Source organism: Carcharhinus amblyrhynchos, chromosome 7 (assembly GCF_965287045.1).
Source record: "Carcharhinus amblyrhynchos chromosome 7, sCarAmb.v2.hapA, whole genome shotgun sequence".
Classification (NCBI taxonomy): Eukaryota; Metazoa; Chordata; class Chondrichthyes; order Carcharhiniformes; family Carcharhinidae; genus Carcharhinus; species Carcharhinus amblyrhynchos.
This window is the reverse complement of record NC_137330.1, coordinates 99,715,206-99,734,122: the sequence shown is the minus strand read 5'-3', so window position 1 is coordinate 99,734,122 and position 18,917 is coordinate 99,715,206. Positions and strand designations below refer to the sequence as shown.

The 18,917-nt window shown below is 43.0% G+C and overlaps 1 protein-coding gene across 2 annotated transcripts in view; it reads left to right on the top strand.

Moving 5' to 3' along the window:
- Positions 1–1,004, top strand: part of hace1 (HECT domain and ankyrin repeat containing E3 ubiquitin protein ligase 1) — a 72,555-nt gene extending 71,551 nt beyond the window's left edge. For both annotated transcript variants that reach the window (XM_080192823.1, XM_080192822.1), the window contains exon 24: positions 114–1,004. In XM_080192823.1, coding sequence (XP_080048949.1) covers positions 114–216 — 103 coding nt within the window. In that variant the 3' untranslated portion in view covers positions 217–1,004. The remainder of the gene's footprint in view (positions 1–113) is intronic.
- Positions 1,005–18,917: the final 17,913 nt, after the last annotated feature.

The following is an 18,917-nucleotide window of genomic DNA, read 5'->3' as shown; positions in this document are numbered from 1 at the left end:
AAATTCACATGCTTACCTCTATAATATATTTGAGTAGGTTATTAGGTATAAATCAGTTTTGTTTATAGATTAATGTGGCTTGTGTTAATAATACATATAAAAATGTGTTCCAGCATCAACATGTTAAAATTGCCAGAATACCCCAGCAAAGAGAACTTGAAGGACCGAATTCTTGTGGCATTGCACTGTGGCAGCTATGGCTACACCATGGCGTAAATATGCCTGAAAACTTGAAAGTGGCTCCTGAAAAGACCTTCACTCCTTTACGGTGTTTAATAGTGCTTCTGATTTTTAAGTGCTCGCTCCAGATTCATATGCATACTTGTATTGCAGCACATTTGTATATGCATGGGATATTCTAAATGCTCATGTCAAGCATTATGCTTGTGTGTGTATTTTAGGGATTTGCATTTGAAATTTGTTTTTGTAAAATTAATCACGTATTTGTGATAAAGTATAGGAATTTGCAAAATGCTGCAGTGTCAAAACTTGATATTCTGAAACCTAAAATGCCATGTCTGCGGGTCTGTACTCTACATTCAAATCAGTAACTGGGGTTTATAAGTTCTATTGCCAAGCTTGATATATTTATGGTGGGGGTGGGAAAGAGAGGGAACCAGTTGTTCTCCAAAGCCAAGATCTGGTTATATTTTTTGTAAGATGGGGAACATTTTTATAGATGTAAATGTTTAGTTTATTACTCAAGACGTCATAATTTAACATCACTGAAATGGAGGGCGTTGTCAGTAGGAAAGGCAGAATATAGTGGAAAATATGCCCTAAAAGCCAAATTATTTTGCAGAATTTCTGCATTGCAATATTAGCTAGTTAATTAAAAATTAATGTTTCATATGAAAGTATTTGTATATTGTGAAAATTATGCACTGTACATATTGCTTGAAGTTCTGTATATTTGTATTTGTAGAGTATGATGCAACTGCTTACGTATCCCTGTTGTGCATGTCTTTTTTTAAAAAAAACTATTAAATTTTTTACAGAATTAATTCCTTTTTTTTGCTTTTAATTAATTGCTTGAGGAAACATCCTATCCACATTCACCCTGTCAAAATCTTTCAGGATCTTATATGTTTCAATTAAGCCACCTCTTATTTTTCTCAGCTCGAACAGAAACAAGCTCAGCCTGTGCAACATTTCCTTATAAAACAGTCTGCCCATTTCAGACAGTCTGGTAAACTTCTCTGAATTGCACTTACACCGTTCCTCAAATAAGGTGACTAGTGCTGTAGATAGTACTCTTGATGCGGTCTTACTAATGCTCTGTATAACTGAAGTATAACCTCCCAAATTTTGTATTAAATACCCCTCACAATAAATGATTATAACCTATTAGCTTTCTTATTAACTTGCTGTATCCTATACTAGCCTTTTGTGATTCATGCGCCAAGGTACCCAGATCCCTCTGCATCTCAGCTCTGCAATCTCACACCATTTAGATAATATGCTTCTCTTTTATTCTTCCTGAGAAAATGAACAATTTCACATTTTCCCACGTTGTATTCCACTTGCCAAGTCTTGCCCATTCACTTAATTTATCTATATCTTCTTGTAGCCTCCGTATGTCCTCGTCACAACTTGCTTTCCTACCTATCTTTATGTCATCAGCAAATTTGTCAACTATCTCTTCAATCCCTTCATCAGAGTCATTTATATATGTTGATTTCTGTGCGCAGCATTTATTACATCTTGACAAGCTGAAAAAAAAATTATGCCTACTGTCTGCTTCCTGTTAGCCAGCCAATTTTCTGTCCATGCCAATATATTACCTCCTATATCGTGAACTTTTATTTTCCACAATAACCTTTCGAGGTAGCAGCTTATCAAATGCCTTCTGGATATCTAAGCCCAATCCATCACGCAAACCAGCTTCCCTTTCATTGACTCTATCTGCACTTCCTGCTGCCTTGGTAAAGCAGCCAGCATTATTGAGGACCCTGCGCAACCCAGACATTCTCTCTCCCACTTTCTTCGTTTGGGAAAAAGATACAAAAGTCTGAGGTCATGTACCAACTGACTCAAGAACAACTTCGTCCCTGCTGCTGTCAGACTTTTAAATGGACTTACCTTGCATTCAGTTGATCTTTCTCTACCCTAGCTATAACTGTAACACTATATTCTGCACACTCTCGTTTCCTCCTTTATGTATGGTATGTTTTGTCTGTCTAGTATGCAAGAAACAATGCTTTTCACTCTGTTAATACATATGACAATAGTAAATCAAATCTAAGTGCTGTACATCCACTGTTCCCCTTTATCCACAGTTAGTTAACCTTTCTCAAAGGTTACCTTTGGTTTACCTTTCTCAAAACCATGCCAGGAATATAAAAATAGAGCAAGAACTTTTATAAGTATATAAATGTATATAAAAGGGAGAGCAACTGAATTAAAAGTTGGTTCTTTGGAAGCAGAGGCAGGGGAGAGATTATTATGCAGAAAGAGGAAATGGCTGAGACATTGAACAAATATTTTATGTATGTCTTCACAGTAGCAGAACAAATTACATACCAGAAATAAATTAGGCATTAATGTAAGTGAAAAATGTAAGGTAACAAATATCAGCAGAGAAAGAAATATTGAAAATATTTTAGGAACTAAAAACTGACAATTCCTAAGAACATAAGAAATAGGAACAGGAGTAGGCCATCTGCCCTAATGGCATACATTTTAAGAATCTAAAAATAATAACTGAAGAGATAGTGGATGCACTAGTAATGGAATGGTCCCTATGCGTTAGAAGTTAACAAATGTAACACCGTTGTTCAAAAAAGGAGAGAGTGTAAATAGGAAACGACAGGCCAGTTATTGTGACATCAACTGTTAGGAGAGTGCTTGAATCTTAATCATTTAGAAAATCATAGGGCAATCAAAGTAAACATGGTTTTATGAAAGTGAAATTGTGTTTGACAAATTTATTGGGATTTTTTGAGGATGTTAAGTAATAGGGTAGATTAAAAGAAACCAGTAGATGAAGTATATTTGGATTTCCGAAGAGCGTTTGATACAGCAACACGCAGAAAGTTAATATACAAGGTAAGGACTCCTGAAGTTGGGGGCAGTATATTAGCATGGATAGAGTATCACGCAGGAAGCAAAGAGTAGGATTAAATGGGATTTTCAAGTTCACAAGCTGCGAGTCATGGAGTCCATCCCCATTTGCAGCGAGGATGGGGTGTGAACAGCCTGATTCTGGCCATTAACTCTATTTTCTCTCTCTACAGATGTGGCCAGGTTTTCTGAGGTTTTTCCAGCATTTTCTGTTTTTGTTTTTGATTCCAGTATCTACAATATTTTACATGCTTTGAAGTTTTTTGGGCCAATGACCTTTCTTATTACTCTAGTGGCAATATTTGCATATTATTATACAAAGTAAATTATTAGGATGTTTCAGGAAGATGTGTTGGCTCAGAAATGAAATGTGCAATGGAATGAAATGTAAAAGCAATACTCAGTTGTTTTATTTCACATGGATATGTAGACCTGAAGTGCAATACTTTCTTTCTGCTGTTTTGTTCATAGAACAAGCAATGACTTTCACTTGTAGCGGGTAGCTGTTTATTCATTAAACACTGTTCCTAGTGCCATTTTCCTTATTTTAAAGTTATTTTATCTTCTTTGAAATACACATTAAAGGATCAGATGAACAGTTTTAGCATTCACAAGTCTAACACTGTACTTGTGCAATTACAAGCATTCCACTTTTCAGTAAACACGAGGGTGATGTTAATGGTAAACAAGAACAATTTTATATAGATATTTCTGTGCCTGAATAGATCCATTTTACTTTGGCCATGATCACTCAGGGTTTGTATCATGGAGAACAAACGAATGCCCAGGTTATTTGGTGGCACGGTAGCACAGTGGTTAGCACTGCTGCTTCACAACAAGAGGGAAGAGATCACTGTCTGTGTGGAGTTTGCACATTCTCCCCGTGTCTGCATGGATTTCCTCTGAACGCTCTGGTTTCCTCCCACAGTCCAAAGATGTGCAGGCTCGGTTGATTGACCATGCTCAATTGCTCCTTAGTATCAGGGGGATTAGCAAAGTAAATGTGTGGGGTTATGGAGATAGTGTCTGGGTGGGATTATTGTCAGTGCAGACTTGATGGGCTGAATGGCCTATTTCTTCATTGTAGGGATGCTATGTTTAAAGAGTGAGAAGCAACTGGTAACTCATGAGTAATGAAGGAAAATGGATCCTGTACTGCTTCTCATTATGTATTCTGCTAATTATTTTTGAAATAAAATGATGCTTTTTAATTAAGATTTAATGGAGATTATTGTGAGGGTGGAAAATATGTTAATACTTCTCATTATCTCCTGTGTGGTACTTGTTCCTTCTTTACAAATGTAGTTGGCCTCCACTTTGAAAATCCCTTGAGCAAGGAAGAATTATGCTCGTGAGGCATCCAAATGCCAGCGCCAATGTTATAAGTCATTCATGGAGTTGGTCTGGATATGTAGCTCTGGAACCTTGTATAAAGTTAATTTATCAGCATCATAAATAAGGCTTACATTAACACTGCAATGAAGTTACTGTAAAATTCTGGCAGCCTTTGAAGCTTACAAAATGGCAACCTGTGGTAGTAGAAGAACAAAAACACAGCCAATATTCTTCTTTCAATCAACCCTAAGTATTGCAATGTTTGAGTAAAGTGACTCATTTTGCAGACTAGTATTCTAGTTACAATTCAAATAACTCTTGAGCAGGTTTTCGTTGAATAAAATCCCAACAGTGCAGAAGGAGGCCATTTGGCCCATTGAGCCTGTGCCAACAACAATCCCACCCAGACCCTATTCCCATCATCCCACTAAGGGGCAATTTAACATGACCAATCAATCTAACCTGCACATCTTTGGACTGTGGGATGAAACCAGAGCACCTGGAGGAAACCCACACAGATATGGGGAGAATGTGCAAACTCCACACACTGACCTGAGGCTGGAATTGCAAGGTAGCAGTGCTAACTATTGTGCCGCCCCACATTTTGTATGCACAAGTTCCTGTAGTACTTGCTAGATTTGATTTAACTGTTTTGTTACTCTCTATGCTATGCACTGGAGCTGGGATTTTCTTTCCTCTAGGGGGGGTCTTGCTGTTAAGTTAAATTTACATCTCTGTGTAGTTACTGAGCGCATCAAATCTTAATGTCCTTTTATTATTTCTATGAATCCTTTGAAGGTTTTAGTGTCAGGACATCCAGAGCAGTCAAGCTTCCTTACCTACTTATAGGTTTGGGCATCACCAGGCTGTGAACAGAATTACTTCCTGCTCCCCCCACCCCCACCCCCAGCCCCATTTTTGTTTTCTTTAAATTGCAAGTGTTCAATATATTGAATCCAATCCTCTGAGTTACAGTCGAATGGCTCAAACTTTCCCAATAAAGGCATTGTGAAAATTCACTGGTTGCTGAATAGACATCCTTCCAATAACATTCACGCAGGGTCTGCTCTGGCAAAAGAAAAGCGCTCCGTTGCCACAATATCTCGAAAGAGCAGTGACCACTAAGTGGAGTAACAAGAATAACTAGGAGTTAGTATACACAGAGAGTGAGAAAGATGTTACCAATTAGTTTGACTCCAGTCTCTAGGCTGCCTGGAAGAGCCTGTGCTCAGCCCAGGATTTGTACATTTTGGCCTGTCTGGCTGATCACAAATAATAGTCACGTGAATTTCCGTAACCTCCCCCCTTAAAGGGGCTCACTATTAGAGGGTGCAGCAGTGAAAGAGGAAAGAGTGGGCATAACATTATAGGAAGGATGTGGAGGCTTTGGCGAGGATACAGAAGAGGTTTACCAGGATGCTACCTGGATTAGCGGGTATAACGAGAGGCTGGATAAACTAGGGCTGTTTTCATGGTAGCGGCAGAGACCTGTTAGAAGTCTATAAAATTCTGGGAGGCATAGATCGGGTTAACAGTCAGAATCTTTTTCCCAGAGTTTAAATGTCTAATTCTAGGGGGCATTGCACTTAAGGCAAGAGAGAGCAAGTTCAAAGGAAATACAAGGGGCAATTTTTACAAAGAAGGGGAAAGGTGTCTGGAACGCACTGCCAGGGGTAGTGGTGCAGGAAAAACTAGAACCAGAGGGCACAACTCAGGCTAAAGGGACGATCCTTTAAAACAGAGATGAGGAGGAATTTCTTCAGCCAGAGTGTGGTGAATCTGTGGAATTCTTTGCCACAGAAGGTTGTGGTGGCCAAGTCATCGTCTTTAAGACAGAAATAACTAGGTTCTTGATTAATAAGGGGATCAGGGATTATGGGGAAAAGGCAGGAGAACGGGGATGAGAAAAATATCAGCCATGATGTAATGGCGGAGCAGACTCGATGGGCTGAGTGGCCTAATTCTGCTCCTATGTTTTATGGTTTTTTCTTATAGGGATGTTTAAGGGGCTTTTGATAAGCACATAAATATGCAAGGAATACAGTGATATGGACCAAGGCCAGGCAGAAGGGATTAGTTTAATTTGGCGTCATGCTCGGCACAACCTCATGGGCCAACCTCCTGTGCTGTACTATTTCATATTCTACATTAGAACAATGATGCATCAAATTAAATACAAACATAGAAAATAGCAGCAGGAATCGGCCTTTTGGCTCTTTGAATCTGTTTCACCATTCAACATAATAATGGCAACCTTTATTCAACATCATACTCTGGCATGTCTCCCCCAAACCCTTGATACCTTTAGAGTCTAGAAATCTATCTATTTCCATATTAAATATATTTACTGATTTGGCCTCCACGGCCTTATGTGGTATAGAATTCCACAGGTTCACCACCCTCCAAGTGAAGAAGTTTCTTATGTTAGTGCTAAGTGGTCGACTCCATAATCTGAAATTGCGACCCTTTGTTCTAGACTGCCCCCCACCTGAGAAAACATTCCTTGCATCCGGTCTGCCTAGCCCTGTCAGAATTTTATACGTTTCAATGAGATCCACTCTCATTCTTCTAGTGTCCAGTGAATACAGGCCCAGCTGACCCAGTCTCTCCTCATACGACAGTCCTGTACAACACTGTTACGTTGGAAAGATAAAAGCGCTATAAATCCATTCAGATGGATGGTGTAAGAACAGCTTGAGCAAGGTTGGAAAGGGAACTGAGGTTAACAGATTCAGCAGACAATAGAAAAATCTTTCACACCAGAGAAGTGCTAGGAGGTGAGCTGATCTGGGGCACCAAAAATCCTGCTGCGGAGCCTCATCCATTGTCAGGGCTGGGTCTCATTTGGTTATTTGGCAGCGAAGGATGCTAGTGTTCACCCTGGCACCACAAATACCTTTGAGAGAAAACTTACCTTGTTCTTTTAGCTACCCAAGTGGTCATTGGCTGCAAACATTCAAGTTGGTTCAGCCATTTTAATCCACTGTCAAAGAATGGAGCATGCACAGTGCTTGGTCTCCCGTTGGTACTTAAAAACAATGCTGCCCTCTGATATCTATTGTAGGACCCTGATTAACATGCCTTAATCGGTGAAAAACTCTCCACTGGTTGGAGTGATACCTAGCACAGAGGTAAGGAGTTGTGGTTGTTGGAGGTCAATCATTTCAGTCCCAGGACATTGCTTCAGAAGTTCCTCAGGATAATGTCCCAGGTCCAAACATCTTCAGCTGCTTTATTAATGACCATCTCTCCATCTTAAGAGCATGAGTGCAGTTCTCTGATGATTGCACATTATTCAGCACCATTCGCAGCTCCTCCGGTACTGAAGCAATTCATGCTTCATACAGCAAGCCTAGCACAACGTTCAAGCTTGGGCTCAAAGGTGACAAACAACATTTGCACCTCACAAATGGTAGGCAAAGATCATCTTCAACAAGGGGAAACTTAACCACATCCTCTGGCATTCACCATTCAACACAGCAATGGAATCCTTTATTCAACATCATGCACTGTCATGTCCCCCCCTAAACCCGTTGATACTTTTAGAGTCTAGAAATCTATCTATTTCCGTATTAAATATATTTACTGATTTGGTGCATCATTGTTCTAACGTAGAACATGGAATAGTACAGCACAGGAACAGACCCTTCGGCCCCTGATGTTGTGCCATTGCTGAGCTGTCACCATCAACATTGTAGGGTTATCATAGGCCAGAAGCTTAAGTAAACCTGTCATGTAAATACTGCAGCTGCAAGGGCAGGACAGAAATAGGAAATTCTGCAATTCTGGCCACCATCTACAGAATGTGATGGAACACCCTCCAGTTATCTGGATGCAACTTCAACAGCACTCTAGAAGCTTGACACCATCCAAGACATAGCAGCTCACTTGATTGATACCCCATCCACCACCTTAAGCAATGAGTTCCTCTACCATTGACGCACAGTGACAGCAGTGTGTAAAATGCTTTGCAGCAACCTTCACAAGATTCCATCAACAGTAACAGCGTCCGCATCCATGACCTCCACCACCTAGAAAAAGATGGGAGAGGATGCAATTCTGCCCCCCCCCGCCCCCCCCCCCCCCCCAAGGTAGAGATCATCCTGACTTGGAAATGTATTGCTGGTTCTTCAATGTCGCTGGGTCAAAATCCAGCAACACTTCCTAACAGCACTGTGGGTGTGCCTACATCACATGGACTGTAGTGGTTCTTGAAGACAGCTCACCACCACCTTCTGAAGGGCAATTAGGGATGGGCCACAGATGCCAGCCTTGCCAATGGTGCCCAATTTTCGTTAACAAATATAAAAGTAACATGAATTTACTGTTGTCTTGGTTCTTACTTAGTCAGCTTTGAATGGTGTGTCAGGTTTCACTTGCCTCATTTTATGTAGTGCCATCACTCGATCGTCGTGTAGTTTTCCGGACAGGATTTCTGAGTAAATGAATGTGTGATGTGACTGTTCCCGGGGAGTCTGGCGTTGTGTTTGGGTTAAACATTCCATCTAATCCAGTCGGATCAGTGAACTAGAGCCAGCATACAAACCATGCATTTAATCTGAAATTAAAATTGATACCAAGAGGGGATTTGGCTAAGAGTCAGCTCCACCAGATGCCGCGGGCTGAATAACGGCAGCTCTGATTCTCGAGAGGCTGTCAGGAGGCAAAGGAAGCAGCTCTGAGAACAAGTGCGCCGGAGTGGTTTGCAATTCCGCATTCTGAACGCGATTTCCATTTAAATCTCGTGGCAGCAGTCACTCCACTCGAAAATCCGATAGCAAATTGCTGCTGGAGGCAGATTTGAATACGGGAGGCTGGCTTCAAATAACAAAGATGATCTTTAAAGGAATGACACTAATAAATTGATATTCAGCGTGTGCGTGTGTGTCATCAGAGAAAACAAGAAAGTAACCCACTGAGCAATGTACAAGATCAGTCAGGCGTTTCACTCCAAATAAAGTGACAAGAGGAAAAGTGGGAATCAAACTAAATATAAAATCCCTGCACGTTTATGGTTTTTCTGAAGCACACATTGCCAAGAAAATAAACACATCTGGTTTTTGACAGAATTACTGGAGGATTGATTAAAAGTGAAACATGTCCTATTGCATAGCAGGAGGAAAACAGAATCCTGTTCCAGGGGCAGCTTCCACATTTATTCTTCCTGTGTGTCAGACACTCCCTGAAAGAAGTGCAGGGATATTAGTGATGGGTAATAAATGCCAGCCTAGCCAGCGATACCCACACACCGTAAATGCATCAAAAAATAATTCTTGAGGAACTGTCAAGAACCTTCCACGTCGAAATAACAACTCGGAGACAAAGCATTTGGACCAAGTGCTTTAAGCAATGTTTATTCTCCACACGAACTTCCTCCTATCCTATCTAATCTATCAACATATCTTTATATTCCCTGGCCTCTCATGTGCTTATCTGGCTTTCCCTTACATGTGTCTACATAACACGTTCCACATTTTAACCACTTTCCAGGCAGAGGCGTTTCTCTTCAATTTTTTGTTGGATTCATTAGTGCCTGTGGTTTAGCGCCGCTGTCTCACAGGGCCAGGGGTCCGGGTTCAATTCCCCCCTCGGGTGACAGTCTGTGTGGAGTTTGCGTATTATTCCTGTGTCTGCGTGGGTTTCCTCAGGACGATTCCTCCCACTCTCCAAAGATGTGCAGGTTAGGTTGATTGGCCATGGTAAATTGCCCCTTAGTGTCCCAGGATGAGTAGTTTAGGTGCATTGATTTGGCCATGGTAAAAGTATTGGTTTACAGGGTTAGGCAAAGGGGTGGATCTGCTCTTTTGGGTGAGTGCAAACTTGATGGGTTGAATGGCCTCCTACTGCACTGTAAGGATTCTGTGATTCTATGATTCTTTATTATACTTGTGGCCTCTAACACCGAACTTGTTTGCAAATGGAAGCACCTTCTCTGCATTTATCCTATCAACCCTTCCATAAACTTAAAGACTTCTTTAGATTCCCCCTTACCATATTTTTTCCCAATGAAAAGAGCTAGAACTTGTTCAGTCTGTTCTGTACTTACGGCAGGAGTTCGTTGGTAAGGTCCAATTAACAGTTTCACTGAGTCCTTCCTCTCTCATAAGGTCAGAGATGGGAATGTTCAGTTATGGTTGCAGTGTACAACTCCAATCACAATTTCTCAGATAATGAAAGAGTTCGTGCCCACTGCAGCGGGCCTGAGCAACATCCAGGATTGAAATGATATGTGAAAAGTAACATTCATGTCACACAAGTGCTAGGCAATGGTCATCTCCAACGACCTGTCCTTGACGTTAAGGCGCATTACCATCTCTGGGCGCACTGCTGACCGTTTGATTGGCAGCCCATCCACCATCATATCTATTTATTCCCTCCACCACTGGTGTGCAAAGGCTGCAGCATACTGTAGCATCTGCAAAATACACTGTAGTGTCTTGACAAACCTTCTTCAGCAGCACTTTTCAAATCTACAACTTCCACCATGTGGAATAACAAGGGCAGCAGATGCATGTGAACATTACCATCTGCAAGTTCCCCTCTGAGTAACACACATCCTAGCTCAAAACTATATCACCTCCCTTCACTGTCACTGAGTCAAAATTCCAGAACTCTCTATTGGGAGGCACAGTGGCACAATGGTTAGCACTGCTGTCTCACAGCACCAGGGAACCTGGGTTTGATTCCTGGTCGGTTCACTGTCTGCGTGGAGTCTGCACATTCTTCCCGTGTCTGAGTGGGTTTCCTCCAGGTGCTCTGGTTTCCTCTCACAGTCTGAAAGACGTGCTGGTTAGGTGCATCAGCCATGCTAAATCCTCCCTCAGTGTACCTGATCCGGTGCCAGAGTGTGGCGACTAGGAGATTTTCACAACTAATAAACTTAACAACACAAAGGGAGCATCTTCACCAAATTAATTTCAACAATTCAGGAAAACTCAGGGAAACAAAGGGTGATCGAAAAATGCTAACCTCGTCAGCAATGGTCACCCCTGTCAATGAACACAGTCGGAATATTGTGCGTACAAGTCCCATTCCAGACATTTGAGCATAAGACATAGGGTGATGTCTTGCATCACTGAGGCAGTGCTGCACTCCTGGTGGTGCCATCTTGCGGGTGAGATGTTAAGCTGAGGCCTCCAACTACCCTCTCAAATAGAGAATGTTTCCAGGACACTATTTTGAACAAAAACAGGTGAATTATCCCCAACATTTATTTTTCAACCAAAATCATGAAAGAAAATCATAGAATCCCTACAGTGCAGAAGAGGCCAATCAGCCCATTGAGTCTGCCCTGTCTCTCTGATAAAATAACTTATCCAGGCCTTCTCCCTCATCTTTTTCCTGTAACGCTGCACCGTTACCATGGCTAATTCACCTAACCGACACATCTTGGGACATGATTCACATAATGATTGTGTCTAGGGCGGTGGATAGAGGAGAGCCGGTGGATGTGGTGTTTCTTGATTTTCAGAAGGCGTTTGATAAGGTGCCTCACAAGAGGTTATTGCAGAAGGTCAGGGGGCATGGAGTTGGGGGTAGGGTGTTAGCGTGGATAGAGGATTGGCTGTCAAATAGGAGGCAGAGAGTGGGGGTCAACGGGTGCTATTCGGATTGGCGGTTGGTGACTAGTGGAGTGCCCCAAGGGTCGGTGCTGGGGCCTCAGCTATTTACCATTTATATAGATGATCTGGAGGAGGGAACCGAGTGTAGGGTGTCGAAATTTGCTGATGACACCAAGATTGGTGGAATGGCAAATTGCGCGGAGGGTGTGGAGAGTCTGCAGAAGGATCTAGATAGGCTGGGCGAATGGGCCAGGAACTGGCAAATGGAATTTAATGTTGGTAAGTGTGAAGTTGTCCACTTTGGTAGGAATAATGGTAGGAAGGACTATTACTTACGTGGCGAAAACCTGCAGCATGCGACGGTGCAGAGGGACCTCGGGGTCCTTGTGCATGAGTCGCAAAAACCCAGCCTGCAGGTGCAGCAGGTGGTCAGGAAGGCTAATGGGATGCTGGCCTTCATAGCGAGGGGGATTGAATATAAAAGTAGGGAGGTCTTGCTGCAGCTGTATAGGGCATTAGTGAGGCCGCAGCTGGAGTACTGTGTGCAGTTTTGGTCGCCGCACTTAACGCAAGGATATTTTGGCTTTGGAGGGAGTGCAGAGGAGGTTTACTAGGCTGATACCGGAGTTGAGGGGGTTGAACTATGAGGAGAGGCTGAATAAACTAGGCTTGTACTCGTTAGAGTTTAGAAGAATGAGGGGAGATCTCATTGAGACACATAAGATGATGAATGGGATGGATAGGATAGAGGTGGAGAGGCTCTTCCCGCTCAGAAAGGACAGTAGGACTAGAGGGCACAGCCTCAAGATAAAGGGGGGGCGGTTTAGAACGGAGTTGAGGAGGAACTTCTTCACTCAAAGGGTGGTGAATCTCTGGAATTCTCTGCCCGTTGAAGTGGTGGAGGCTGTCTCACTAAATATATTTAAGAAGCGGGTTGATAGGTTTTTGATAGGCGAGGGGATTAAGGGTTATGGGGAGAGGGCGGGAATGTGGAACTGAGCCACGACAGATCAGCCATGATCTTATTGAATGGCGGGGCAGGCTCGAAGGGCTAGATGGCCTACTTCTGCTCCTATTTCTTACGCTCTTATTACGTTATGTGGAGATGCCGGAGTTGATCTGGGCAAGCACAATAAGAAGCCTCACAGCACCAGGTTAAAATTCAACAGGTTTATTTGATAGCGTGAGCTTTTGGAGTGCTGCCCCTTCATCAGGTGAGTGGCTTCTTACTGTGCCCGTCTCGGGACAGTAAGGGGCAGTTTAGCATGGCCAATCAGCACATCTTTGGAGTATGCAATGGGCAAATTGGCTGCAGTTTTTCTTACATTACAACAGTTACTACACCTCAAGTGTGTAATTGGCTGTAGAGTGCTTCAGGGCTTCCTGAGGACACGAAAGTTGAACCTTCACATATATAACAAAGCAATTAGGAGGAACTTCTTCACTCAAAGGGTGGTGAATCTCTGGAATTCTCTGCCCGTTGAAGTGGTGGGGGCTACCTCGCTAAAGATTTTTAAGACACGGGTTGATGGGTTTTTGATAAGAGAGGGGATTAAGGGTTATGGGGAGAGGGCGGGAATGTGGAACTGAGCCACGACAGATCAGCCATGATCTTATTGAATGGCGGGGCAGGCTCGAAGGGCTAGATGGCCTACTCCTGCTCCTATTTCTTATGTTCTTATGTTCTTGTGTTCAATTACTTGTAATTTTGTAAATAAGCGGCATTGGCTGCATTTTCTACCATCAACACTAGGTGGTGCAACATGAACATAGAATGCAGCCTTCAAATGTTCATTATTAATAATGCCATGAAATGCTCAAGCACACTTTATCTTATTCTGTTCCCAGCACACAGTCTGGCTCAACAGAAGCAACAGAGAGTCGGGCGTCGAGGTCGGTATTCCTGGTGCTCGTTATCTTCCAGTTATTAAAATGAAAGGCTGAAAAATCAAGGAGTGCAGTGAATCGGATGAGCTCTTTAACTGTTTCTGTGGACTGCAGTTCTTTATGAATGACACTACACTGGAAATAGGGCTTGGGATTTGTGGCCCACACTACTCATACAACACTGTGTGGTCGATGGCACGGTGGCATACTGGTTAACACTGCCACCTCACAGCGCCAGGGACCCGGGTCCAAATCCGTCTGCCTGGAGTCCGCATGTTCTCCCTGTGGGTTTCCTCTAGGTTCATGGTTCGCTTGTCTCTGTGGCATTCAAAAGGCGTCCTTGGTGTGGCATCCTTTCCTTATTTACTGATTTATCTTGAACACAGATTGTCATGCACAGTGTTGGCTATGGGTACGGGGATGCAGCTGGTTAAATTATTGGACCAGTAACCCTGAGACTTGGTGTAATAATCCAGCGAGAAATTTGAATTCAGGGTTAAGAGACGAGAATAACTTAGCATCTGTAAACATGGCTACGAATCTGTTGGATTGTCGTAAAAGAACCCGACAGTTTCACCCATGTCCCGTGGGAAGGAATTATGCCAGATTTAGCTGCTCTGGGCTGAGTGCAGGGTTGCCATCTGCCATTAGATGTATTCCTGGAGGTTTCGTCATGTGACTTGCTCCCATGTTCCAGTCACCAGTTAGTGAACACTTCCATCTTTGTGATGTCCTGCCATCCTACCCTAATTAGAAAGCAAAAGAATCCCCTCATTATCTGTTGTGTACTTTGGGGCATAGCCATTTAAGGGAATGGATCATGTGACTGGGTATGTAGGGTGAGCTGGTTGGGAATCACTCTGAGAGGCAGTCAACATTTGGAGTGTAGAGTGAATAGATTGAATAAAGATCTCTGTTCCCTGATGCCTGGCTGTGGAGTCATATTAGAGGAGACATCTCAGTACCAAGAGATTTAACATTCCCCAGTTGGATAATGGGATGGCACACTGGCACAATGGTTAGCACTGCTGCCTCACAGTGCCAGGGACCCGGATTCGATTGCTGGCTTGGGTCACTGCCTGTGCAGAGTTTGCACATTCTCCCCATGTCTGTGTGGGTTTTGTCCGGTTGCTCTGATTTTGTCCCACAGTATGAAAGACGTGCTGTTAGGTGTATTGGCTGTGCTAAATTCTCCCTCAGTGTATCCGAACAGGTGACAGAGTGTGGCGAATAGGAGATTTTCACAGTAACTTTTTTGCAGTGTTAATGTAAGGCCTACTTGTGACACTTGTGTTCGCATTTCAACCATTATCTTGTAATTGAGTTTGTATCCATATATGTCCTGTTTGTGAACCAAATCCTTCACTCGCCTGATGAAGGAGCAGTGCTCCGAAAGCTCGTGCTACCAAATAAACCAAATGGACATTAACCTGGTGTTGTGGGACTTCTCACTGTACTCGTGACACTGAAAAATAAACGAGATAATGTCAGCCAAATAGCTTCCACAGCCACCACTCCCCTCCAATTTTTGGCATTTTTATATCAGTTAAAAAGAAATAGCCAAAAAAAAAATTTGTTTTAATTGTCCCTCTGATTTTTCTCCAGGCATTATACACAGCAGTCTCTAATTCCTGGAGACTCCAGGCCATTCCTGGAAAGTTGGCAACCCTACCTGCATGTGACTCCAGCCTGTTTAACTCTTGCTTTCGGAGTTGTCTAATTGTGCCAAATTATGCCAGTTGCTCGAGAAGGAGGCCCAACACCACTGTCCTGAATTATAGATAGATCATAGATACTCTACAGTGCAGAAGGAGGTCATTTGGCCCATCGAGTCTGCACCGACCACAATCACACCCAGGCTCTACCCTCACATCCCTACATATTTACCCACTAATCCCTCTAACCTACTCATTCAGGACACTAAGGGGCAATTTTAGCATGGCCAATCAATCTAATCCACACATCTTTGGACTGTGGGAGGTTATATTTGAGATAAATGATAAATACTAGCTTTGTCAGTGGTGCCCATGTTCCAGGTTAAAGACGAGGATGCAATGCAGTATTTTAATTTTAATAAATTGCCCAAGTTTTCAATATGTCCTCTGATTAAATAGCCTTTAATACGTAATAAATTGCCCCTCAGTTTCAGGGGGATGGTTAGCTAGGGTAAATGTACAGAGTTATGGGGATAGGGTCAGCACAGACTCAATGGGCCGAATGGCCTCCTTCTGCACTGTAAGTTTTGATGATTCTATGATTAAAGCTGAGTTTGCCAGCATCCCCACTGGAGAATTCAATCCAGACAGACAAAGGCTCAAATCGTCCTGAAGTCCATTTTCAGTACATTGATTTATGCCTTGGTTTAGATCCTCATAAAGCACTTTTATCATGCTGTTAGCACAATCTCGCAAGTTGGAAAATTTCTTGCTTTAAAAAAATTGATATTTTCAGGCCTTTTGGTGATTTTCTTTTTGCATCGTTGCTTGCTCTCTTCTCCCAAAAGGATTAACTTATTCCAGGATACAGCTTAATCAGCGTTAGCAATCCTCCATCACTTTAGTTTAAAGTTGATGCATTAGTGTCACAAGTAGGCTTACATTAACACTGAAGAGAAGTTACTGTGAAAATGCCCTTTACCAAAAGGTAAAGATCGCTTTACCAAAGTCTCGCCAGTCATTATACCAAAGGTGTCACTATTCCATGTCAAGTCATTGCCACAGGGAAAGCCAGACAGCCCTTTCAGTTCTTACTTCTCATCGCAGCATCTGCATTTTCCAACAGGGGTCAGTAGATAGCCATTGCAAGAAATGTCCTGGCTGAAAACTGCAGTTGCCTCTGCTCCCCAGGATGTTCAGATCAATTCCAGCATCCCCGTCGCTGCTGTGATCACCCAACTCAGCATAGAGCAGGGATCAAATAGGGCTTGGATCGCCTGATGCGTAATCATATTGTGCACTCATCCACTGAACCCATGGAGTCACAGCTCCACTTGCATCCACTGCTAATAAAATGCTGTTTTACTAATCTGATGATAATACAATGTGATTCTGTGTTCCAGTGTGGCTGTGTTAGGTAGAAGATGCAGACATCAATCAGAACATAACTGAAGGATTGCTACTTTGAAGGTAAATCAAAACATTAGAATCAGTCTCCACGAGTCAAATATCGCTGAAAGGAAAACTGAGGACTAATGCCAGGAGTAAGTTGATTGTTCAAAGATTGATCAGTAACTGGGTGCAATCCTCCAGATCGGTTGTGGATCAAAAGCCTGATACACTCTGAAAGATACAGTTAGATGGGCAACACAGTGGCACTGTGGTTCGCACTGCTGCCTCACAGCGCCAGGGCCCAGGTTCAATTCCGGCCTTGGGTCACTTACTGTGTGGAGTTTACGCATACTCCCCATGTCTGTGTGTGTCTACCCCGGGTGCTCTGGTTTCCCCTTACAGTCCAAAGATGTGCGGGTTAGGTGGATTGGCCATGCTAAATTGCCTCTTAATATCGGGGGACCAGCAAGGTAAATGCGTGGGGTTACAGAGATAGAGTCTGGGTGGGATTGTGGTCAGTGCAGACTCGATGGATCGAATGGCTTCCTTCTGCATTGTAAGATTCTATGATTCTATGATAGATAATGTATTGGGAATAACACACGTAAACTTTAAGTTCAGAATGGAAGATGGGCAGATAGGGGAGGCAGTGGCATAGTGGTATTGTCACTGGATTAGTAATCCAGTTCGAATCCCATCGTGGCAGATGGTGAAATTTGAATTCAATAAAAAAAGTCTAAAATTAAAAGTCTCAAGTAAGACCACAAAACCATTGTTGATTGCCTTTAAATAAGGTCCATCTGGTTCACTAATGTCCCCTTTAGGGAAGGAAATCTGTTGTCCTTACCTGGCCTGGCCTACATGTGACTCTTAACTGCCCTCAGGATGGATAATAAATGCTGGTCCAGCCAGGGACACCCACATCCCATGAATGAATAATAAAAAAAGAGTCTTCATAAACTGTAACTATCTCATTGTCTTTTGAGAACCACAAGCATCAAAGAGGTTTAAGTATAGAAAGACCACTTGGCCCATCAAGTCTGTGCTAGCACTTTGTTTCAGCAATCCAAATCCCCCTGTTTCATTCTCTCTCCGTTGACCTGTTTCAAATATGCTGCTTATTCCATTTTCTTTCGAAAGATGCAACCTCATCTGCTTCACCTACCCTCTATGGCAAAGTATTCCAAATTATAACAACCCTTTGAAGGAAGTAATTTCTCTTTTCCACTCTCCTCACTCTCTACCGGACAATGTTAAATTGATAGTCCCTCACCACTGACTGCCCGACCAAAGGAAATAATCTTTCCCCAGTCACTGTATCAAAATCCTTCACAACTTAAAACATTTCCAATAAATCTCCGAATTCAGCACTGAAAATGATCCTAATATTGTAACTCCCTCCTTCAAACTATCGGTCCATCCTGTTGGACCTGGCTGACTGCTAGGTGACAATGAGAGTCTCCTGAAGTCAGCTTCCTTCTTTTTAAAGGCTGATCAGATTCCAACAATGTCACTGGGGACAGAATATTATGACCCACGACTTCTGCTCAGTGGTAATCAGTGCCGGATTCCCACTCTGTTCTGAATTTCTTACCTGGAAATCGGGAAGTGGGGGAGGGGAGGGGAATTCTCTTCCAAAAATTCTAGGTGTCATGTTTGCGGGAAAACTGGAGCAAATCACGCTGGTTTTTCTCAGTGGGAGTTCAGAGAAGAGTCTCCCACACTCTGTGCACTGCAGGGGTCACCAGCATGAATATCATTCGATTTCAGGAGGCTATTGCTGCTGGAGAGGCTGAAACCAACAGGTCTCTGTGCATCTGCAGTGGCCCCGAAATGTCAGTCTCTCGTTTGCTGGTCAGCTCAATCGCTGGCCAGCATGGGACCTCTGCAGTGCTGCTCCCCACCAACTCCCCCCATACAGCCCGATTGTGATCCCCCCCATCCAATCGCAGGCCAGTCCCCAACACCCTCTGGTCCTGGCCCACCCTGATCCCCAGTCCCACCTGCCCCCACACTCCAACAG